A 25,181-nucleotide genomic window follows, 5' to 3' on the forward strand; every position below is an offset into this window, starting at 1 on the left:
TGCTTCTACTCAACTTAGTCATTCTATTGCCTGACACATGCTTCTACTCAACTTAGTCATTCTATTACCTGACACATGCTTTTACTCAACTTAGTCATTCTGTTGCCTGACACATGCTTCTACTCAACTTAGTCATTCTATTGCCTGACACATGCTTCTACTCAACTTAGTCATTCTATTACCTGACACAAAAGAATAGGTTTAGTTTTGGTTTACAACTATTTATTTGTTTATACAACATGTTTACAACAATTTATTTACATAGGACGTTTACATTTCTTTATTTATATAGCACATTTACAACAATTTATTTATATAGTATGTTTTCACAACGATTTATTTATATTGCAAGTTTACAACAATTTATTTATTTATATAGCATGTTTACAACAATTTATATAATATTTATATAGCACGTTTACAACAATTTATTTATATAGCACGTTTACAGCAATTTATTTATTTATATAGCACGTTTACAACAATTTATTTATATAGCATGTTGACAACAATTTATTCAGACAGCACGTTTACAACTATTTATTTATTTATATAGCACGTTTACAACAATTTATTTATTTCTATAGCACGTTTACAACAATTTATTTATTTCTATAGCACATTTACAACAATTTATTTATTTATATAGCATGTTTACAACAATTTATTGATTTATACAGCACGTTTACAGCAATTTATTTATTTATATAGCACGTTTACAACAATTTATTTATATAGCATGTTTACAACAATTTATATAATATTTATATAGCACGTTTACAACAATTTATTTATTCATGTAGCATGTTTACAACTATTTATTTATTTATATAGCACGTTTACAACAATTTATTTATTTATATAGCATGTTGACAACAATTTATTTATTTAATTATATAGCATGTTTACAACAATTTATATAATATTTATATAGCACGTTTACAACAATTTATTTATTTATATAGCATGTTTACAGCAATTTATTTATTTATATAGCACGTTTACAACAATTTATTTATTTATATAGCATGTTGACAACAATTTATTTATTTATATAGCATGTTCACAAAAATGTATATAATATTTATATAGCACGTTTACAACAATTTATTTATTTATATAGCATGTTTACAACAATTTATTTATTTATATAGCACGTTTACAACAATTTATTTATTTATATAGCATGTTTAAAAAACAAAGAACATAAACACTGCAGAAGCTAAAGAAGAAATACGGTGAAAGAGTTGGGATGAAAAGTAAAATTGCAAAATACAAATAATAATAAAAGTGGGACAAATGAAAAAGGAAAAAAACTGTGCAAATATAAGAAATTATTCAAATGTATTTTTATCTGTTTGTCCCCAGATGATCACTCACGGGTGAAGCTGAAAAAGGACGTCAACCCCAAAAAACAAGATTACATCAACGCCAGCTTTGTGGTAAGTACTTGCATGCAGACCAGGACCTGATGACCAGGACCTGGGTAAGCACTTGCATGCAGACCAGGACCTGATGACCAGGACCTGGGTAAGCACAGGACCTGATTACCAGGACCTGGGTAAGCACTTTCATGCAGACCAGGACCTGATGACCAGGACCTGGGTAAGCACAGGACCTGATGACCAGGACCTGGGTAAGCACTTGCATGCAGACCAGGACCTGATGACCAGGACCTGGGTAAGCACAGGACCTGATTACCAGGACCTGGGTAAGCACTTTCATGCAGACCAGGACCTGATGACCAGGACCTGGGTAAGCACAGGACCTGATGACCAGGACCTGGGTAAGCACTTGCATGCAGACCAGGACCTGGTGACCAGGACCTGATGAGTGATGATTGGGTCCAGGACTCTGGAACTCTCCATCTGGTCTCCTTCCAACCTAACCTCGCTCTCATTTCTCAACCTGCAGTTTGACCACGACCCTCGGCAGCCATCTTACATCGCCACCCAGGGACCTCTGACTCACACCGTGGCCGACTTCTGGCAGGTCAGTCAGGCCACACCTTCACACCTGGTCAGACCTGAAGGCCTCCTTCAAGTCTGCTCTACATGGGCTATGATGCTCTACATGCCATTATGGGCTAGGATGCTACCATGCTCTAGAACAGGGGTCACCAACGCGTTGCCCGCGGGCACCAGGTCGCCCGTAAGGACCAGATGAGTCGCCCGCTGGCCTGTTCTAAAAATAGCTCAAATAGCAGCACTTACCAGTGAGCTGCCTCTATTTTTTAAACTAATATGACCCCCTTAAAATGCTTCAAACTGCAAGTTAAAGCTCTACTATGCCAAGCGAAAGCCATTTATCAACAACATCCAGAAAATCCGAGCTGTAATTTGACCCCTTTAACTTGCTTCCAAACTCACCAAATTTGACACACACATCAGGACTGGCAAAAATTGCCATCTAATAAAAAAATCACACCCCAAAGATCAAAATTGCGCTCTAGCGCCCCCTAGGAAAAAACACAGACAAAACTGCTTGTTACTGCTGTTAGGAATGTCGTAGAGACATGAAACAAAAACCTCTATGTAGGTCTGACTTAGACCAGGGCTTGGGTCGCGGGGGCAGCAGCCAAAGCGGACCCGACCAATGCCCTAAGAGAGACAAAACTCAAATAGAATTTGAAAATCCAAGAAAATATTTGAAAGACTTGGTCTTCACTTGTTTAAATAAATTCATTTTTTTTTTTTTTACTTTGCTTCTTATAACCTTCAGAAAGACGATTTTTAAAGAAAAAAATACAACCTTAAAAATGATTTTAGGATTTTTAAACACATATACCTTTTTACCTTTTAAATTCCCTCCTCTTCTTTCCTGACAATTTAAATCAATGTTCACGTAAATTTATTTTTGTTTTGTATAGAATAATAAATCAATTTTAATTTAATTCTTCATTTTAGCTCCTGTTTTTCCAACGAAGAATATTTGTGAATTATTTCTTCAAACTTATTATGATTAAAATTCCCCAAAAATATTTGTCTTTGTTAGAAATACAGCCTGCGATGAGGTGGCGACTTGTCCAGGGTGTACGCCGCCTTCTGCCTGATTGTAGCTGAGACAGGCACCCGTGACCCCAAAGGGAATAAGCGGTAGAAAATGGATGGAAGGATGGATTTGTTCTATATTCTAACAAAGTGCAGATTGGATTTTAACTTATTTAAAACATGTCATCAAAATTCTAAAATTAATCTTAATCAGGAAAAATTATCATAAATTATTTTTAAAAAAATTTCAAAAAGATTCGAATTAGCTTGTTTTCCTCTTTTTTTTCAGTTGAATTTTAAAGAGTTGAAATATATTTTTAAAACTATTTCTCAGTTTTTTATATATATTTATTGTGAGAAATCATTAAGATGATCAGTGTTTCCACGAAGATAAACACTATTAATTATTAATAATTAAATTGAGCAAATTTGCTATTTCTGCCAATTTATTAAAGTGTGTAAAACAGCTCTTTTTGTAAAAGTGAAGTGAGTTATATTTATATAGCGCTTTTTCTCTAGTGACTCAAAGCGCTTTACATAGTGAAACCCAATATCTAAGTTGCATTTAAAGCAGTGTGGGTGGCACCGGGAGCAGGTGGGTAAAGTGTCTTGCCCAAGGACACAACGGCAGTGACTAGGATGGGGGAAGCGGGAATCAAACCTGCAACCCTCAAGTTGCTGGCACGGCCGCTCTACCAACCGAGCTATGCCGCTGTTGGTAGAACTGTTGTTCAATCAATCAATCAATCAATGTTTATTTATATAGCCCCAAATCACAAATGTCTCAAAGGACTGCACAAATCATTACGACTACAACATCCTCGGAAGAACCCACAAAAGGGCAAGGAAAACTCACACCCAGTGGGCAGGGAGAATTCACATCCAGTGGGACGCCAGTGACAATGCTGACTATGAGAAACCTTGGAGAGGACCTCAGATGTGGGCAACCCCCCCCCCTCTAGGGGACCGAAAGCAATGGATGTCGAGCGGGTCTAACATGATACTGTGAAAGTTCAATCCATAGTGGCTCCAACACAGCCGCGAGAGTTCAGTTCAAGCGGATCCAAGACAGCAGCGAGAGTCCCGTCCACAGGAAACCATCTCAAGCGGATCAGCAGCGTAGAGATGTCCCCAACCGATACAGGCGAGCGGTCCTTCCTGGGTCTCGACTCTGGACAGCCAGTACTTCATCCATGGTCATCGGACCGGACCCCCTCCACAAGGGAGGGGGGGACATAGGAGAAAGAAAAGAAACGGCAGATCAACTGGTCTAAAAAGGAGGTCTATTTAAAGGCTAGAGTATACAGATGAGTTTTAAGGTGTGACTTAAATGCTTCTACTGAGGTAGCATCTCGAACTGTTACCGGGAGGGCATTCCAGAGTACTGGAGCCCGAACGGAAAACGCTCTATAGCCCGCAGACTTTTTTTGGGCTCTAGGAATCACTAATAAGCCGGAGTCCTTTGAACGCAGATTTCTTGCCGGGACATATGGTACAATACAATCGGCAAGATAGGCTGGAGCTAGACCGTGTAGTATTTTATACGTAAGTAGTAAAACCTTAAAGTCACATCTTAAGTGCACAGGAAGCACTTAAGATGTGACTTGAGTTGTTGAGCCTTTGATTAAAAAACCAAAGTCTTCATCTGACAAATTTGTCAAATTATCGGCCCGTTTCCAAATAACCTTTTGTGTCGAAAATTTTTGGAGAAATGCGTTTTTGTGCAACTGCAGCCTTTTTTTTTTTAGCTGAAAATAGCACTTTAGATCCATTTCAGTCTGGATACAAAGCTTTGAATCTGCACTTTTAAAGGTTTTTAACGACCGGCTTTTAGTGGCGTCTCTGCCATTTTAGTGGCTTTTAGATCTTCCAGCTGCCTTTGACACAGTCCACCACACAATTCTTTTAGAGCGGCCTGAGAGACTGTGTGGGTGTCAGGGGGACTGCGTCACAGTCCTTCAGAGAGGTCCTTCTCTGTCAGGCCGGGGGGACACCACCCAGGGGCGTCACTAGACCTAATACTGTACTGGGGCACGTGCCCCAGTGAAATATGCCCCGCTTTACTGTGGTGTCCCCCAAGGATCTATTTTAGGCCCCGTCCTGTTTGCTCTTTATCTCCTCCCTCTTGGAGAGATTTTTTAAGAAACATGGAGTGTTTTATCACTTTTATGCAGATGACTGACAAATATATATCCATCCATCCGTCATCTTCCGCTTACCCGAGGTTGGGTCGCGGGGGCAACAGCCTAAGCAGGGAAACCCAGACCTAGAGCATAATATTGTTTTTAACATGGCTGTGCAGCACTTTGGAGACGTTCTTGTTGTTTCAATGTGCTAAATAAATCAAGTGGATTGGACTGGATCGTATCAAACTGGTAGCCCTTCGCATTGATCAGTACCCAAGAAGTAGCTCTTGGTTTCAAAAAGGTCTACATGCTCCACCCGGGCTTTGTGTGCCCGCTGTGCAGATGGTGTGGGAGAACGGCTGCACCGTGATCGTGATGATGTCGGCTCTAGTGGAGGACGGACAGAAACAAAGCGCCAGGTACTGGCCTGACGAGGGTTCCTCCCTGTACCACATCTACGAGGTGGGTCTCCCTGCTCCTTCGTGCACCACATGGGGGGTCCTCAATAGTCACCACTTGCTTTGGTAGAATGTCTCCTCCTGGTGTCAAACTCGGGTATTGCATTTATTTCAATTGGCAGTTGGTCCAAATTGTGTGGGTATATATATATATATGTATATATATGTAGGTGTGGGAAAAAATCACAAGACTACTTCATCTCTACAGAACTGTTTCATGAGGGGTTCCCTCAATCATCAGGAGATTTTAATGGAAGCATTCACATACAATGGTTTATATAGAGCACAGAGTGGGTGGGTACAGGCGGGCGTAGGAGCGTGGTGATTGGCTCATGTGTTACCTAGGAGGTGTTTCCGTCTGTGGCGGCATGTTGAAATGATTTCACTGCGCTTGTTGAGGGATGATAGATCTGGATGATATATAATAAACAGTTTCTCTTTTAAGCATAGGTTGCATCTTTTATTACCACTGTTGTAAGGTGTGCTGGATGCAAGAATTTGCCATGTTATTGAATATTCAACATTATTGTCTTTGAGGTTCCAAATGTGTTTGCTGAGTTCTGTAGAATTCTGCAAAGTCTGGTTTCTAAAGGAGGCGTTGTGATTATTCCATCTTGTTTTGAACGCTCCTTCGGTTAATCCTACGTACGTGTCGGATGTGTTAATGTCCTTGCGTATTACCTTTGCTTGGTAAACGACTGATGTCTGTAAGCACCCCCCGTTGAGAGGGCAATCAGGTTTCTTGCGACAGTTACATTCATTATTGGTTTCAGAGTCGTTTAGTCTGGGGGTAGGCAGTCCTTTTGCAATTGCTTTGTTGTAGTTTGAAATGATTTGTTGCATGTTATTCATACAGCTGTATGTATATATATATATATTAGGGATGCAACGATTAATCGGTAACCGAATATATTCGGCCGAATATGGCAAAAAAAAAACACATTCGGCCTCCGGGTTAATGAGTTAAAAACAAGGCCGAAAAGTGGCGTGTGACGCAATTTTTTGACGCGGTTACGCAATCAACCAACGTGCGGTGACGTTGGGATATGTTGTGTACCTGTATAAGTGTATGAGGTTACAAGCACACACTTATTGAGATTTAGTGGGGCCTCTGTTTACATTATTAGCCTGTTGTGTAGGCTACCTGTATAAGTGTATGAGGTTACAAGCACACACTTAATTGAGATTTACTTGAGCCTTCTGTTTACATTATTAGCATATCTACTGTGGCTAAGCAGACTTTTGCCAAAAGGACAACAATTTGTTTGTTGTGGGTTTATCCACTTTAATGCACTTTGTTTTTTTTTTTTTGGAATGCATGTTTTGTTTGAAGGCCTAATATAAATGAAAAACGTTGTGCTTTTTTTTGTAAAAGCAAAGGCTACTGGAATATTAAAAACATGTCAATATTCAATAAAAAATTACTTTATTTGAAAAACATGTCGAAATATTTATTCTAGGCTATTTATGCAATATTAAAAAAATTGTGAAAAACTGCATTCATTATTCGGTATTCGGCCAAGCGTTTTAGTTTTATTCGGCTTCGGCCAGAAATTTTCATTTGAGTGCATCCCTAATATATATATATATATATATATATATATATATATATATATATATATATATATATATATATATATACAAACGCGCCCTCGGTAGACCATAGTTTTGTTCAGCGTGATTCTTATTCATCGCCATTCTACATTTAAAAAACACAAAACAATCAACAGTCCAAGAATCCGGGTCACGGCACCAATTATTAGAACTCTCCCAATTTTGGTGAGTTCATTGAAAAAAATTATATTTATTTTTGCCACCAGAGGGAGTTTTTCTAACTGACCTGTGTTGAAAAGTTGTCTTATAATAATTATTATTGTAGCAAGTAAAAGATCAGTTCTATGATTGCTGGCCGTCTGTGAGGCCGTGAATGTGCCCCCGACTGCTGATTGGACGATTGAAAAAGTGTGTGAGGGTGCAAAGTGAGACTTGGGTGATGTGGTGTTTACCTTCTCAGCGTCTGTTTATTCCTGCTGCAGGTCAACCTGGTGTCAGAACACATCTGGTGCAAGGACTTCCTGGTGCGCAGCTTCTACCTGAAGAACCTGCAGACCCAAGAAACTAGAACCCTGACCCAATTCCACCTCCTCAGCTGGCCCGCTGACGGCATACCCACCTCCACACGCCCCCTGCTGGACTTCCGCAGGTGGGGATCTACAACTATGTTCCACATAAAGTACACCAACACAACTATGTTCCACATTAAGTACATCAACACAACTATGTTCCACATTAAGTACATCAACACAACAATATTCCACATGAAGAACATTGACACAACAATATTCCACAAAGTAGATCAACACAACACTATTCCACCTAAAGTACACCAACACAACACTATTCCACATAACACAACAATGTTCCACCTAAAGTACACCAACACAACACTATTCCACATAACACAACAATATTCCACATAAAGCACATCAACACAACAATATTCCACATAAAGCACATCAACACAACTATATTCAACATAAAGTACACCAACACAACTATGTTCCACATAAAATACACCAACACAACTGTGTTCCACATAAAGTACATCAACACAACAATATTCCACATAAGGTACATCGACACAACTATGTTCCACATCAAGTACAGCACCACAACTATATTCCACATTGAGCACATCAACACAACAATGTTCCACATAAAGTACATCAACACAACTATGTTCCGCATTAAGTACACCAACACAACTATGTTCTACATTAAGTACATCAACACAACAATATCCCACATGAAGAACATCGACACAACAATATTCCACAAAGTAGATCAACACAACACTATTCCACCTAAAGTACAACAACACAACACTATTCCACATAACACAACAATGTTCCACCTAAAGTACACCAACACAACACTATTCCACATAACACAACAATATTCCACATAAAGCACATCAACACAACAATATTCCACATAAAGCACATCAACACAACTATATTCAACATAAAGTACACCAACACAACTATGTTCCACATAAAATACACCAACACAACTGTGTTCCACATAAAGGACATCAACACAGCAATATACCACATAAGGTACATCGACACAACTATGTTCCACATCAAGTACAGCACCACAACTATATTCCACATTGAGCACATCAACACAACAATGTTCCACATAAAGTACATCAACACAACTATGTTCCGCATAGAGCACATCAACACAACTATATTCAACATAAAGTACATCAACACAACTATGTTCCACATAAAGTACACTAAAACAACTATATTCCACATAAAGTACATCAACACAACGATATTCCACATACAGCACATCAACACAACTATATTCCACATAAAGTACACCAACACAACAATATTCCACATAGAGCACATCAACACAACTGTATTCCACATAAAGTACATCAAAACAACTATATTCCACATAAAGTACATCAAAACAACTATATTCCACATGAAGTACATCAACACAACTGTGTTCCACATAGAGCACATCAACACAACTATATTCCACATAAAGTACATCAACACAACTATGTTCCACATAAAGTACATCAAAACAACTATATTCCACATGAAGTACATCAACACAACTGTGTTCCACATAGAGCACATCAACACAACTATATCCAACATAAAGTACATCAACACAACAATATTCCACATAAAGTACACTAAAACAACTATATTCCACATAAAGTACATCAACACAATGATATTCCACATAAAGTACATCAAAACAACTATATTCCACATAAAGTACATCAAAACAACTATATTCCACATGAAGTACATCAACACAACTGTGTTCCACATAGAGCACATCAACACAACTATATTCAACATAAAGTACATCAACACAACAATATTCCACATAAAGTACACTAAAACAACTATATTCCACATAAAGTACATAAACACAATGATATTCCACATAAAGTACATCAAAACAACTATATTCCACATAAAGTACATCAAACCAACTATATTCCACATGAAGTACATCAACACAACTGTGTTCCACATAGAGCACATCAACACAACTATATTCAACATAAAGTACATCAACACAACAATATTCCACATAAAGTACACTAAAACAACTATATTCCACATAAAGTACATCAACACAATGATATCCCACATACAGCACATCAACACAACTATATTCCACATCAGTACATCAACACAACAATATTCCACATAAAGTACACCAACACAACAATATTCCACATAAATTACACCAACACAACAATATCCCACATAAAGTACATCGACACAACACTATTCCACATAACACAACAATATTCCACATAAAGCACATCAACACAACAATATTCCACATCAAGTACAGCAACACAACTATATTCCACATACAGCACATCAACACAACTATATTCCACATAAAGTACATCAACACAACTACGTTCCACATAAAGTACATCAAAACAACTATATTCCACATAAAGTACATCAACACAACTATATTCCACATGAAGTACATCAACACAACTGTGTTCCACATAAAGTACATCAACACAACTATATTCCACATAAAGTACACCAACACAACTATGTTACACATAAAGTACACCAACACAACTATGTTACACATAAAGTACATCAACACAACAATGTTCCACATAAAGTACATCAACACAACAATGTTCCACATCAAGTACAGCAACACAACTATATTCCACATAGAGCACATCAACACAACTATATTCCACATAAAGTACATCAACACAACTATGTTCCACATAAAGTACATCAAAACCACTATATTCCACATGAAGTACATCAACACTACTATGTTACACAAAGTACATCAACACAACTATGTTCCACATGAAGTACATCAACACAACTATATTCCACATAAAGTACATCAAAACAACTATATTCCACATGAAGTACATCAAGACTACTATGTTACACAAAGTACATCAACAAAACTATGTTCCACATAAAGTACATAAAAACAACTATATCCCACATAAAGTACATCAACACTACTATGTTCCACATCAAGTAAATCAACACAACAATATTCCACATAGAGCACATCAACACAACTATATTCCACATAAAGTACACCAACACAACTATGTTACACATAAAGTACACCAACACAACTATGTTACACATAAAGTACATCAAAACCACTATATTCCACATGAAGTACATCAACACTACTATGTTACACAAAGTACATCAACACAACTATGTTCCACATAAAGTACATCAACACAACTATGTTCCACATAAAGTACATCAAAACAACTATATTCCACATGAAGTACATCAAGACTACTATGTTACACAAAGTACATCAACACAACTATGTTCCACATAAAGTACATAAAAACAACTATATTCCACATAAAGTACATCAACACTACTATGGTCCACATCAAGTAAATCAACACAACAATATTCCACATAGAGCACATCAACACAACTATATTCCACATAAAGTACACCAACACAACTATGTTACACATAAAGTACACCAACACAACTATCTTACACATAAAGTACATCAACACAACAATATTCCACATAGAGCATATCAACACAACTATATTCCACATAAAGTACACCAACACAACTATGTTTCACATAATTTAAACCAACACAACTATGTTTCACTTAAAGGACATCAGCACTACTACATTCCACATAGAGCACATCAACACAACAATATTCCACATAAAGTACATCAACACAACAATATTCCACATAAAGTACAGCAACACAACAATATTCCACATAAAGTACATAAACACAACAATATTCCACATAAAGTACATCAACACAACAATATTTCACATAAAACACATAAACAACAATATTCCACATAAAGTACATCAACACAACAATATTCCACATAAAGTACAGCAAAACAACAATATTCCACATAAAACACATAAACAACAATATTCCACATAAAGTACATAAACACAACAATATTCCACATAAAGTACATCAACACAACAATATTTCACATAAAACACATAAACAACAATATTCCACATAAAGTACATCAACACAACAATATTCCACATAAAGTACAGCAAAACAACAATATTCCACATAAAACACATAAACAACAATATTCCACATGAAGCACATCAGCACAACAATATTCCACATAAAGTACATCAACACAACTATGTTCCACATAGAGCACATCAACACAACTATATTCAACATAAAGTACATCAACACAACATTCCACATAAAGTACATCAACACAACAATATTCCACAAACAGTACATCAGCACAACAATATTCCACATAAGGTACATCAGCACAAAAATATTCTACATAAAGCACATCAACACAACAATATTCCACATAAAGTACATCAACACAACAATATTCCACATACAGTACATCAACACAACAATATTCCACATAAAGTACATCAACACAACAATATTCCACAAACAGTACATCAGCACAACAATATTCTACATAAAGCACATCAACACAACAATATTCCACATAAAGCACATCAACACAACAATATTCCACATAAAGTACATCCAAACAACAGTATTGCACATAAAGAATGAGATTGTGACTTGTCCAGGGTGTACCCTGCCTTCCGCCCGAATGCAGCTGAGATAGGCTTCAGCGCCCCCTGTGACCCCAAAAGGGAATATTTTATTTTGACTAAATGTTGTTATTTTGACTAAATACATTATTTTAACTAAATATTTTATTTTGACTAAATGTTGTTATTTTGACTAAATACATTATTTTGACTTAATATATTATTTTGACTAAATGTTGTTATTTTGACTAAATATATTATTGTGACTAAACATATTTTGACTAAATGTTGTTATTTTGACTAAATATGTTATTTTGACTAAATATTGTTATTTTGACTAAATATGTTATTTTGACTAAATATTGTTATTTTGACTAAATATTGTTATTTTGACTAAATACATTATTTTGACTTAATATATTATTTTGACTAAATGTTGTTATTTTGACTAAATATGTTATTTTGACTAAATGTTATTTTGACTAAATACATTATTTTGACTTAATATATTATTTTGACTAAATGTTGTTATTTTGACTAAATATATTATTGGGACTAAACATATTATTTTGACTAAATGTTATTTTGACCAAATATGTTATTTTGACTAAATATATTATTTTGACTAAATGTTGTTATTTTGACTAAATGTTATTTTGACTAAATGTTGTTATTTTGACTAAAAATATTATTTTGATTAAATATATTATTTTGACTAAATATTGTTATTTTGACTAAATATATTATTTTGACTAAATGTTATTTTGACTAAATGTTGTTATTTTGACTAAAAATATTATTTTGACTAAATATATTATTTTGACTAAATGTTGTTATTTTGACTAAATGTTATTTTGACTAAATGTTATTTTGACTAAAAATATTATTTTGACTAAATATATTATTTTGACTAAATGTTGTTATTTTGACTAAATATATTATTTTGACTAAATGTTATTTTGACTAAATGTTGTTATTTTGGCTAAATATATTATTTTGACTAAATATTGTTTTGACTAAATGTTGTTTTGACTAAGTATTACTTTGACTAAATATATTATTTTGACTCTCGGTAAATATGTTACAATCTGGTCCCAATCAGAACAAGAATGGCCTCCTGCTTTTTTTGGTGTGTTTGGCCACCAGCTAATCAGCATGAGCGTTTCAGCAACATGCTTTCATAAATCTGAGTTGATGTAGATTTCTTGATGGAAAGACAACAATGTCCATGCTGCCAGGTGACTGAAAAGACTGGTCCGAGGTCAAGATGGACAGCATCATTATTAGAAAGAACTATGGCTTGCTCGTCCACCCACTCCCTCCCTCCCTCTCCCTCCCTCTGTCCCAGTGGACCCTCCAGCACCTCCCAGTGTCATTTTTGTGGTTTGCAGCTAGTACTCTGCCTCCAGTTGCATAGTCACAAAAATGAGCATTGGCAGGTGTGACTGGCTGCTGCAGGAGGGACGACATCTTCTCCCTTAAGCCCCGCCCCCTTCATGCCCCGCCTCCTTGCTGGTCATGCCATCACATCTCCTTGCTAAAGTCTCTTCTATTCATCTTGTCTTTTCCTCTCCTGCTCCCGTTTGCTCTGGCTTCTGCTTTTCAGGAAGGTGAACAAATGCTACCGAGGCCGCTCCTGTCCAATCATAGTCCACTGCAGGTAAAGTCACTTCTCATCAACTATTTTGTCATTCTTCAATGTCTTGGGCCTAAATGACACCAGTCCAAGAAGCACTTTGGTGTCTGCCCGCTGCCATCTGAGCCCCAGCAAAATTAGCCCAAGTGGGGTGACTATTTGATGTACCTTACTTGTATGGCCCAATCCAGACAAGCTTCCCTAGTCATGGTGCAAAACAGGAAAATAATAACCAGCACAAAAAAATCAGCAAACACGGCTCATTGAACTTTGATCCACACTCAGCATAAACTACACTCATTTTTTAAATTCATTACAATGCATGATGGGAAAAATGCAAAATGCATTTTAGCTGCCTGATATTTTTGATTGAGCACAAAACTTTAAGCAGGTCGTCATGGAAGTAAACAATGTCCAACTGATCAGTTTTTTTTTTAGCAGCTCTAACTGTAAGGGCTTGAATCTCTGGGCACCCAAAAGTTTGATCCCATTCCTGGGGTGACAATTTGATTCAGAATCAATCCTCCATTTTATCATCTTTACAATCCTTGGAAAAAAGACGAGTGTGTTCTTGTCTCTCATAAAGATTTTGAACGATAGGCAAAATTCCCCCCAAAAAGTGTGGTCCCCCTAGAATACACAAAGAATGCGCCACCGACCCGATAAGACAAAGACAGTCCCGCACCTGAATTCCTCAGTCATACGCAGGATTCTCACAGGAATGAGGGAAACACAACTGTACTTACTGTACATGACGCATGTTGTGTGTTGTGTGTCAACCACAGCGACGGCACTGGCAGGACCGGCACCTACATCCTCATTGACATGGTGCTCAACCGCATGGCCAAATGTGAGTCTCACTCACACACACACACACACACACACACACACACACACACACACACACACACACACACACACACACACACACACACACACACACACACACATACTTACTTGCTTGTGGTTGCCCATCGATTCGATAATGACCATCTTTTATTTGTGAGTCTGCTGACGTTTGAACGGTCCGATCCTCGATCCACAGATGCGGTTAGAGACCGGGAAAGTGAAGCGGGTGCTGGGGGGGAGCAGGGGGGTCTTGGCTGGATCCACAGATGCGGTTAGAGACTGGGAAAGTGAAGCGGGTGATGGGGGGAGCAGGGGGGGCTTGGCCGGATCCACAGATGCGGTTAGAGACCAGGAGAGTGAAGCGGGTGCTGGGAGAAGCAGGGGTGGTTTGGCTGGATCCACATATGCGGTTAGAGACCGGGAAAGTGAAGCGAATGCTGGGGGGGAGCAGGGGTGGCTTGGCCAGATCCACAGATGCGGTTAGAGACTGGGAAAGTGAAGCGGATGCTGGGGGGGAGCAGGGGTGTCTTGGCCGGATCCACAGATGCGGTTAGAGACTGGGTATGTGAAGGAGGTGCTGGGGGGAGTAGGAGTGGCTTGGCCAGATCCACAGATGCGGTTAGAGACTGGGTATGTGAAGGAGGTGCTGGGGGGAGTAGGAGTGGCTTGGCCAGATCCACAGATGCGGTTAGAGACTGGGTATGTGAAGGAGGTGCTGGGGGGAGTAGGAGTGGCTTGGCCGGATCCACAGATGCGGTTAGAGACTGGGTATGTGAAGGAGGTGCTGGGGGGAGCAGGGGTGGCTTGGCCAGATCCACAGATGCGGTTAGAGACCGGGAAAGTGAAGCGGATGCTGGGGGGAGCAGGGGGGGGGGCTTGGCTAGTTCCACAGAAGCGGTTAGAGACCAGACATGTAAAGCGGGTGCTGGGGGGAGCAGGGGTGGCTTGGCTGGACCCACAGATGCGGTTAGAGACCGGGAGAGTGAAGCGGGTGCTGGGAGAAGCAGGGGTGGTTTGGCCGGATCCACAGATACGGTTAGAGACCGGGAAAGTGAAGCGAATACTGGGGGGGAGCAGGGGTGACTTGGCTGGACCCACAGATGCGGTTAGAGACCGGGTATGTGAAGGAGGTGCTGGGGGGACTAGGGGTGGCTTGGCCGGATCCACAGATGTGGTTAGAGACCGGGAGAGTGAAGCGGGTGCTGGGAGAAGCAGGGGTGTCTTGGCCGGATCCACAGATGCGGTTAGAGACCAGGAAAGTGAAGGAGGTGCTGGGGGGAGCAGGGGTGGTTTGGCCGGATCCACAGATGCGGTTAGAGACCAGGAGAGTGAAGCGGGTGCTGGGAGAAGCAGGGGTGGTTTGGCCGGATCCACAGATGCGGTTAGAGACCAGGAAAGTGAAGGAGGTGCTGGGGGGAGCAGGGGTGGTTTGGCCGGATCCACAGATGCGGTTAGAGACCAGGAGAGTGAAGCGGGTGCTGGGAGAAGCAGGGGTGGTTTGGCCGGATCCACAGATGCGGTTAGAGACCGGGAGAGTGAAGCGGGTGCTGGGAGAAGCAGGGGTGTCTTGGCCGGATCCACAGATGCGGTTAGAGACCAGGAGAGTGAAGCGGGTGCTGGGAGAAGCAGGGGTGGTTTGGCCGGATCCACAGATGCGTTTAGAGACCAGGAAAGTGAAGGAGGTGCTGGGGGGGAGCAGGGGTGGTTTGGCCGGATCCACAGATGCGGTTAGAGACCAGGAGAGTGAAGCGGGTGCTGGGAGAAGCAGGGGTGGTTTGGCCGGATCCACAGATGCGGTTAGAGACCGGGAAAGTGAAGCGGATGCTGGGGGGGAGCAGGGGGGGCTTGGCCGGATCCACAGATGCGGTTAGAGACCGGGAGAGTGAAGCGGGTGCTGGGAGAAGCAGGGGTGGTTGGCCGGATCCACAGATACGGTTAGAGACCGGGAAAGTGAAGCGAATGCTGGGGGGGAGCAGGGGTGTCTTGGCCATCCACAGATGCGGTTAGAGACTGGGTATGTAAAGCGGGTGCTGGGGGGAGCAGGGGTGGCTTGGCTGGACCCACAGATGCGGTTAGAGACCGGGAGAGTGAAGCGGGTGCTGGGAGAAGCAGGGGTGGTTTGGCCGGATCCACAGATACGGTTAGAGACCGGGAAAGTGAAGCGAATACTGGGGGGGAGCAGGGGTGACTTGGCTGGACCCACAGATGCGGTTAGAGACCGGGTATGTGAAGGAGGTGCTGGGGGGACTAGGGGTGGCTTGGCCGGATCCACAGATGTGGTTAGAGACCGGGAGAGTGAAGCGGGTGCTGGGAGAAGCAGGGGTGTCTTGGCCGGATCCACAGATGCGGTTAGAGACCAGGAAAGTGAAGGAGGTGCTGGGGGGAGCAGGGGTGGTTTGGCCGGATCCACAGATGCGGTTAGAGACCAGGAGAGTGAAGCGGGTGCTGGGAGAAGCAGGGGTGGTTTGGCCGGATCCACAGATGCGGTTAGAGACCAGGAAAGTGAAGGAGGTGCTGGGGGGAGCAGGGGTGGTTTGGCCGGATCCACAGATGCGGTTAGAGACCAGGAGAGTGAAGCGGGTGCTGGGAGAAGCAGGGGTGGTTTGGCCGGATCCACAGATGCGGTTAGAGACCGGGAGAGTGAAGCGGGTGCTGGGAGAAGCAGGGGTGTCTTGGCCGGATCCACAGATGCGGTTAGAGACCAGGAGAGTGAAGCGGGTGCTGGGAGAAGCAGGGGTGGTTTGGCCGGATCCACAGATGCGTTTAGAGACCAGGAAAGTGAAGGAGGTGCTGGGGGGGAGCAGGGGTGGTTTGGCCGGATCCACAGATGCGGTTAGAGACCAGGAGAGTGAAGCGGGTGCTGGGAGAAGCAGGGGTGGTTTGGCCGGATCCACAGATGCGGTTAGAGACCGGGAAAGTGAAGCGGATGCTGGGGGGGAGCAGGGGGGGCTTGGCCGGATCCACAGATGCGGTTAGAGACCGGGAGAGTGAAGCGGGTGCTGGGAGAAGCAGGGGTGGTTGGCCGGATCCACAGATACGGTTAGAGACCGGGAAAGTGAAGCGAATGCTGGGGGGGAGCAGGGGTGTCTTGGCCATCCACAGATGCGGTTAGAGACTGGGTATGTAAAGCGGGTGCTGGGGGGAGCAGGGGTGGCTTGGCTGGACCCACAGATGCGGTTAGAGACCGGGAGAGTGAAGCGGGTGCTGGGAGAAGCAGGGGTGGTTTGGCCGGATCCACAGATACGGTTAGAGACCGGGAAAGTGAAGCGAATACTGGGGGGGAGCAGGGGTGACTTGGCTGGACCCACAGATGCGGTTAGAGACCGGGTATGTGAAGGAGGTGCTGGGGGGACTAGGGGTGGCTTGGCCGGATCCACAGATGTGGTTAGAGACCGGGAGAGTGAAGCGGGTGCTGGGAGAAGCAGGGGTGTCTTGGCCGGATCCACAGATGCGGTTAGAGACCAGGAAAGTGAAGGAGGTGCTGGGGGGAGCAGGGGTGGTTTGGCCGGATCCACAGATGCGGTTAGAGACCAGGAGAGTGAAGCGGGTGCTGGGAGAAGCAGGGGTGGTTTGGCCGGATCCACAGATGCGGTTAGAGACCAGGAAAGTGAAGGAGGTGCTGGGGGGAGCAGGGGTGGTTTGGCCGGATCCACAGATGCGGTTAGAGACCAGGAGAGTGAAGCGGGTGCTGGGAGAAGCAGGGGTGGTTTGGCCGGATCCACAGATGCGGTTAGAGACCGGGAGAGTGAAGCGGGTGCTGGGAGAAGCAGGGGTGTCTTGGCCGGATCCACAGATGCGGTTAGAGACCAGGAGAGTGAAGCGGGTGCTGGGAGAAGCAGGGGTGGTTTGGCCGGATCCACAGATGCGTTTAGAGACCAGGAAAGTGAAGGAGGTGCTGGGGGGGAGCAGGGGTGGTTTGGCCGGATCCACAGATGCGGTTAGAGACCAGGAGAGTGAAGCGGGTGCTGGGAGAAGCAGGGGTGGTTTGGCCGGATCCACAGATGCGGTTAGAGACCTGGAAAGTGAAGCGGATGCTGGGGGGGAGCAGGGGGGGCTTGGCCGGATCCACAGATGCGGTTAGAGACCGGGAGAGTGAAGCGGGTGCTGGGAGAAGCAGGGGTGGTTGGCCGGATCCACAGATACGGTTAGAGACCGGGAAAGTGAAGCGAATGCTGGGGGGGAGCAGGGGTGTCTTGGCCATCCACAGATGCGGTTAGAGACTGGGTATGTAAAGCGGGTGCTGGGGGGAGCAGGGGTGGCTTGGCTGGATCCACAGATGCGGTTAGAGACCAGGAGAGTGAAGCGGGTGCTGGGAGAAGCAGGGGTGGTTTGGCCGGATCCACAGATGCGGTTAGAGACCGGGAAAGTGAAGCGGATGCTGGGGGGGAGCAGGGGGGGAGCAGGGGGGGCTTGGCTAGATCCACAGATGCGGTTAGAGACCGGACATGTAAAGCGGGTGCTGGGGGGAGCAGGGGTGGCTTGGCTGGATCCACAGATGCGGTTAGAGACCAGGAGAATGAAGCGGGTGCTGGGAGAAGCAAGGGTGGTTTGGCCGGATCCACAGATGCGGTTAGAGACCGGGAAAGTGAAGCGGATGCTGGGGGGGAGCAGGGGTGTCTTGGCTGGACTCTCACACTATTGTGTTAGATCCACTATGGACTGGACTCACACACTATTGTGTTAGATCCACTATGGACTGGACTCTTACAATATTATGCTAGATCCACTCAACATCCATTGTACCGGTCGCCCAAGGGTGGTCCCCACATCTGCGGTCCCCTCCAAGGTTTCTCATTCTCCCAGTGGGTTGAGTTTTCCTTGCCCTGATGTGGGATCTGAGCCCAGGGTGTTGTTGTGGCTTGTGCAGCCCTTTGAGACACTCATGATTTAGGGCTATATAAGTAAACATTGATTGATTGTATGTCTGCCAGCTTCTCAGCTCGGGAGCGAGGGAAGTTGTGGCTGCTGGAGAGTCTGGCACAGTTGAGTGCTGTCCCTTTGGGGCCCCCATGACGTCCTAGGGGCCGGGCCTGCGTTCTGACCTTTGTGTAAATGTGATGAAATATGAATATGTAAATGTGAAGAAATATTGCTGTGTTCAGGCGTGAAGGAGATCGACATTGCTGCCACACTGGAGCACATCAGAGACCAGAGACCCGGCCTTGTCCGCACCAAGGTACCAGTACCAGCGGACACCAGTAGGTACCGAACCAGATCTCCTTCTCACGGTGTCTTTTCCCGCTCAGGACCAGTTTGAGTTTGCGCTGACAGCCGTGGCCGAGGAAGTGAACGCCATCTTGAAGGCTTTGCCGCAGTGAATCCTGGCGACTTAAAACACCACACCTTATCATTCACCTGGTAAATGTTCGGGGCTCAGACCTGAATAAATGTGTCAAAGGTCACAAACCGTAAAAGAGACACAACTTTGTTTTTTTTTTATCTTGTGTGGGTAGTCAAGTCGGGATTGTGTCCATGTTGGTGTCCCCGGAGTACTTTCAACATCATCGTTCATGTAAATACTCCTCCCAGATTTATTTCATGGCGCAAAAAGGATAAAATAGCTATAAAAAATGTATTTTTGACTTGGGAAATAAATGTTGTGATGTGACGCAGCAGAAATGCTTTTTGAGTCTTTTTTCAGCAGCTCAGTCCAGCTCCAACATTAACTCTGATTTAGCAGATTTTTTCATCCTTTTCAATAATTATAAATACGTTTCCAACCTTGTTACAGATTATGAGAGCTTGTGTTGATTATCAAGGCTTAGGTCAGACTGATTACAAAATAAATACTAATCAAACCTACTGCAAGAAAAAGGATTTATAAAATTAGTAATAATGAATGTTTTCTATTTAAACATATTGACTCAAAAACCTAAGATTTTTTTTTACATATTTAGAAAAATATATATACAATTTACAAACTATGTTGGGCTAAAATGAACACAGTCTGGCTGAATTAATAATTTCCGTAAACAAACCGTCATTAAAGTAAATAAAAATAGAGCTTCACTAATTTAGTCATAATTTTTTGCGCTTAAACTTCCCTCTGAACTTCTTCCGTTTGTTTGATATTGTCATTAATGCCACAAGTGGTGGAAAAGTGTATTACAGCACAACTGAGTCCCACTGCGGCTCGGAAGGACCACAGCTGAGAAATACAATTTTGTGTAGAACCTCTAGGGGGCGCTTGCGGCCCAACACCCGAGGCAGTTGTCTTGACTGTTTTATGTTGGACGATAACAAATTGTTGATTAACCACCTTCTGGTCATTTAACAATGTCGATCGATGTAGGTGTCAGCTGCACTAGACCTAGATCTGAATGTCGTCTGCATAGTTGTGCTCGGACATATCGAAGCTGCGTAGTGGCAGAATGTACAGGTGAAATTACGGGGGTCCCAGACTTGAGCCCTGAGGAACCCCACAGGAGGCGTCGGACCTTAAGGTGGCGTCATCAGAAGACCCTCTGGAAGCAGAGGGGGTGTCGGACCCACTGGAGGCGTCGGACCTTGAGGTGGTGTCGTCAGAGGACCCACTGGAAGCAGAGGTGGTGTCGGACCCACTGGAGGTATCTGACCTTAAGGTGGCATCATCGGAGGACCCACTGAAAGCGGCGTTAGTGTCGGACCTTAAGGTGGCGTCATCAGAGGACCCACTGGAAGCAGAGGTGGTATCGGACCCACTAGAGGCGTAGGACCTTAAGGTGGCGTCATCAGAGGACCCACTTGAAGCAGAGGTGGTGTCGCACCTTAAGGTGCCGTCATCAGAGGACCAACTGGAAGCAGAGGTGGTGTCGGACCCATCACAGGCATAGGACCTTAAGGTGGCGTCATCAGAGGACCCACTGGAAGCAAAGGTGGTGTCGGACACACTGGAAGCAGAGGTGGTGTCGGACACACCGGAGGCGTCGGACCTTAAGGTGGCGTCATCAGAGGACCCTCTGGAAGCAGAGGGGGTGTCGGACCCACTGGAGGCGTCGGACCTTGAGGTGGTGTCGTCAGAGGACCCACTGGAAGCAGACGTGGTGTCGGGCCCACTGGAGGTATCTGACCTTAAGGTGGCATCATCGGAGGACCCACTGAAAGCGGCGTTAGTGTCGGACCTTAAGGTGGCGTCATCAGAGGACCCACTGGAAGCAGAGGTGGTGTCGGACCCAGTAGAGGCATAGGACCTTAAGGTGGCGTCATCAGAGGACCCACTGGAAGCAGAGGTGGTGTCGGACCCAGTAAAGGCGTCGGACCTTAAGGTGGCGTCATCAGAGGACCCACTGGAAGCAGAGGTGGTGTCGGACCCAGTAGAGGCGCAGGACCTTAAGGTGGCGTCATCAGAGGACCCACTGGAAGCAGACGTGGCGTTGGACCCACTGGAAGCAGATGTGGTGTCGGACCCAGTAGAGGCGTAGGACCTTAAGGTGGCGTCATCAGAGGACCCACTGGAAGCAGAGGTGGCGATGGACCCACTGGAAGCAGAGGTGGTGTCGGACCCAGTAGAGGCGTAGGACCTTGAGGTGGCGTCATCAGAGGACCCACTGGAAGCAGAGGTGGCGTCGGACCCACTGGAAGCAGAAGAGGTGTCGGACCCACTGGAGGCGTCGGACTTTAAGGTGGCGTCGTCAGAGGACCCACTGGAAGAAAAGGTGGTGTCGGACCGACTGGAGGCGTCGGACCGACTGGAGGCGTCGGACCTTAAGGTGGCGTCGTCAGAGGACCCTCTGGAAGAAAAAGTGGTGTCGGACCGACTGGAGGCGTCAGACCGACTGGAGGCGTCGGACCGACTGGAGGCGTCGGACCTTAAGGTGGCGTCGTCAGAGGACCCTCTGGAAGCAGAGGTGGTGTCGGACCCACCACAGGCGTAGGACCTTAAGGTGGCGTCATCAGAGGACCCACTGGAAGCAGAGGTGGTGTCGGACCCACCACAGGCGTAGGACCTTAAGGTGGCGTCATCAGAGGACCCACTGGAAGAAGAGGTGGCGTCGGACCCACTGGAAGCAGAGGTGGTGTCGGAACCACTGGAGGCGTCGGACCTTAAGGTGGCGTCGTCAGAGGACCCACTGGAAGCAAAGGTGGTGTCGGACACACCGGAGGCGTCGGACCTTAAGGTGGCGTCATCAGAGGACCCTCTGGAAGCAGAGGTGGTGTCGGGCCCACTGAAGGTATCTGACCTTAAGGTGGCATCATCGGACGACCCACTGAAAGCGGCGTTAGTGTCGGACCTTAAGGTGGCGTCATCAAAGGACCCACTGGAAGCAGAGGTGGTGTCGGACCCAGTAGAGGCATAGGACCTTAAGGTGGCGTCATCAGAGGACCCACTGGAAGCAGAGGTGGCGTCGGACCCACTGGAAGCAGAAGAGCTGTCGGACCCACTGGAGGCGTCGGACCTTAAGGTGGCGTCGTCAGAGGACCCACTGGAAGCAGAGGTGGCGTCGGACCCACTGGAAGCAGAGGTGGTGTCGGACCCACTAGAGGCGTAGGACCTTAAGGTGGCGTCATCAGAGGACCCTCTGGAAGCAGAGGTGGCGTCCGACCCACTAGAAGCGGAGTTGGTGTCGGACCCACTGGAGGCGTTGGACCTTAAAGGCCTACTGAAATGAGATGTTCTTATTTAAACGGGGATAGCAGCTCCATTCTATGTGTCATACTTCATCATTTCACCATATTTTTGCTGAAAGGATTTAGTAGAGAACATCCACGATAAAGTTTGCAACTTTTGGCTGCTAACAGAAAAGCCTTGCCTGTACCGGAAGTCGCAGACGATGACGTCACCCGTTGATGGCGCATCACATCCTCACTTTGTTTTTAACGGGAGCCTCCAACAAAGAGCTATTCGGACCGAGAAAACGACAATTTTCCAATTAAATCGAGCGAGGATGAAAGATTCGTGTTTGAGGATATTGATAGACTAGAAAGAAAATCAAAAGGTGATTGCATTGGGACGGATTCAGATGTTTTTAGTCACATTTACTAGGACAATTCTGGGAAATCCATTATATTTCTATTGTGTTGATAGTGTTTTAGTGAGTTAAATAGTACCTGATAGTCGGAGGTGTGTCTCCATGGGTGTGTTGACACCAGTGTCTCAGGGAAGTCGACGGCAGCTTTATGGACAGCACAAGCTCAGCTGATCTACAGTAAATGGCGACTTTATACCACAATTTTTGTCACTGAAGCCTGCTGGTTGACATTCGGTGGGGATCCATAGTAAAGCTTCACCTCCGTGAATTTTAAACAAGGAATCACCGTGTGTTTGTGTGGCTAAAGGTTAAATCTTCCCAACTCCATCTTTCTACTTTGACTTCTCCAATATTAATTGAACAAATTGCAAAAGATTCAGCGACACAGATGTCCAAAATACTTTGTAATTATGCCGTTAAAGCAGACGACTTTTAGCTGTGTGTGTGTGCAGCGCTCATACTTCCTAACAGTCCGTGACGTCACGCGTACACGTAATCATTACGCGACGTTTTCAAGACGAAACTCCCGGGAAATTTAAAATTGAACTAAAAAGGAGAGGTGGTGTCGGACCTTCCAGACTGACCCAGGAGACTGATTGGCAACCAGGACACACCTGTACCAATCAGTGACAGGTGCAGGAACTAGTAGTCAGTGGACATGCAGGGGAAGTAGAGCTACAAAATAAGAGTAGTGGACATGCAGGGGAAGTACAGCTACAAAATAAGAGTAGTGGACATGCAGGGGAAGTAGAGCTACAAAATAAGAGTAGTGGACATGCAGGGGAAGTAGAGCTACAAAATAAGAGTAGTGGACATGCAGGGGAAGTAGAGCTACAAAATAAGAGTAGTGGACATGCAGGGGAAGTACAGCTACGAAATAAGAGTAGTGGACATGCAGGGGAAGTACAGCTACAAAATAAGAGTAGTGGACATGCAGGGGAAGTACAGCTACAAAATAATAGTCGTGGACATGCAGGGGAAGTACAACTACAAAATAAGAGTAGTGGACATGCAGGGGAAGTACAGCTACAAAATAAGAGTAGTGGACATGCAGGGGAAGTACAGCTACAAAATAAGAGTAGTGGACATGCAGGGGAAGTAGAGCTACAAAATAAGAGTAGTGGACATGCAGGGGAAGTAGAGCTACAAAATAAGAGTAGTGGACATGCAGGGGAAGTACAGCTACAAAATAATAGTCGTGGACATGCAGGGGAAGTACAGCTACAAAATAAGAGTAGTGGACATGCAGGGGAAGAACAGCTACAAAATAAGAGTAGTGGACATGCAGGGGAAGTACAGCTACAAAATAAGAGTAGTGGACATGCAGGGGAAGTACAGCTACAAAATAAGAGTAGTGGACATGCAGGGGAAGTACAGCTACAAAATAAGAGTCGTGGACATGCAGGGGAAGTAGAGCTACAAAATAAGAGTAGTGGACATGCAGGGGAAGTAGAGCTACAAAATAAGAGTAGTGGACATTCAGGGGAAGTACAGCTACAAAATAAGAGTAGTGGACATGCAGGGGAAGTAGAGCTACAAAATAAGAGTAGTGGACATG

At 44.1% G+C, this 25,181-nt stretch overlaps 2 protein-coding genes across 3 annotated transcripts in view; one reads left to right on the forward strand and one right to left on the reverse strand.

Annotated features, from left to right (window-relative positions):
- Positions 1–20,287, forward strand: part of ptprna (protein tyrosine phosphatase receptor type Na) — an 86,736-nt gene extending 66,449 nt beyond the window's left edge. For both annotated transcript variants that reach the window (XM_061879984.1, XM_061879983.1), the window contains exons 17-24: positions 1,369–1,442; positions 1,915–1,992; positions 5,459–5,578; positions 7,611–7,777; positions 13,797–13,850; positions 14,612–14,676; positions 19,778–19,851; positions 19,922–20,287. In XM_061879984.1, the coding sequence (XP_061735968.1) occupies positions 1,369–1,442; positions 1,915–1,992; positions 5,459–5,578; positions 7,611–7,777; positions 13,797–13,850; positions 14,612–14,676; positions 19,778–19,851; positions 19,922–19,993 (704 nt within the window). In that variant the 3' untranslated portion in view covers positions 19,994–20,287. The remainder of the gene's footprint in view (positions 1–1,368; positions 1,443–1,914; positions 1,993–5,458; positions 5,579–7,610; positions 7,778–13,796; positions 13,851–14,611; positions 14,677–19,777; positions 19,852–19,921) is intronic.
- Positions 20,288–20,654: 367 nt separating this feature from the next.
- LOC133537717 (serine-rich adhesin for platelets-like) lies at positions 20,655–23,265 on the reverse strand (the record flags this gene model as incomplete). The annotated part of the gene is made up of 1 exon (XM_061878809.1): positions 20,655–23,265. A coding segment is annotated over one exon (2,205 nt), but the record flags the coding sequence as incomplete, so codon positions are not given.
- Between the last annotated feature and the right edge of the window lie 1,916 nt (positions 23,266–25,181).

This window comes from Nerophis ophidion, linkage group LG19 (genome assembly GCF_033978795.1).
Source record: "Nerophis ophidion isolate RoL-2023_Sa linkage group LG19, RoL_Noph_v1.0, whole genome shotgun sequence".
In the NCBI taxonomy this organism is placed as follows: Eukaryota; Metazoa; Chordata; class Actinopteri; order Syngnathiformes; family Syngnathidae; genus Nerophis; species Nerophis ophidion.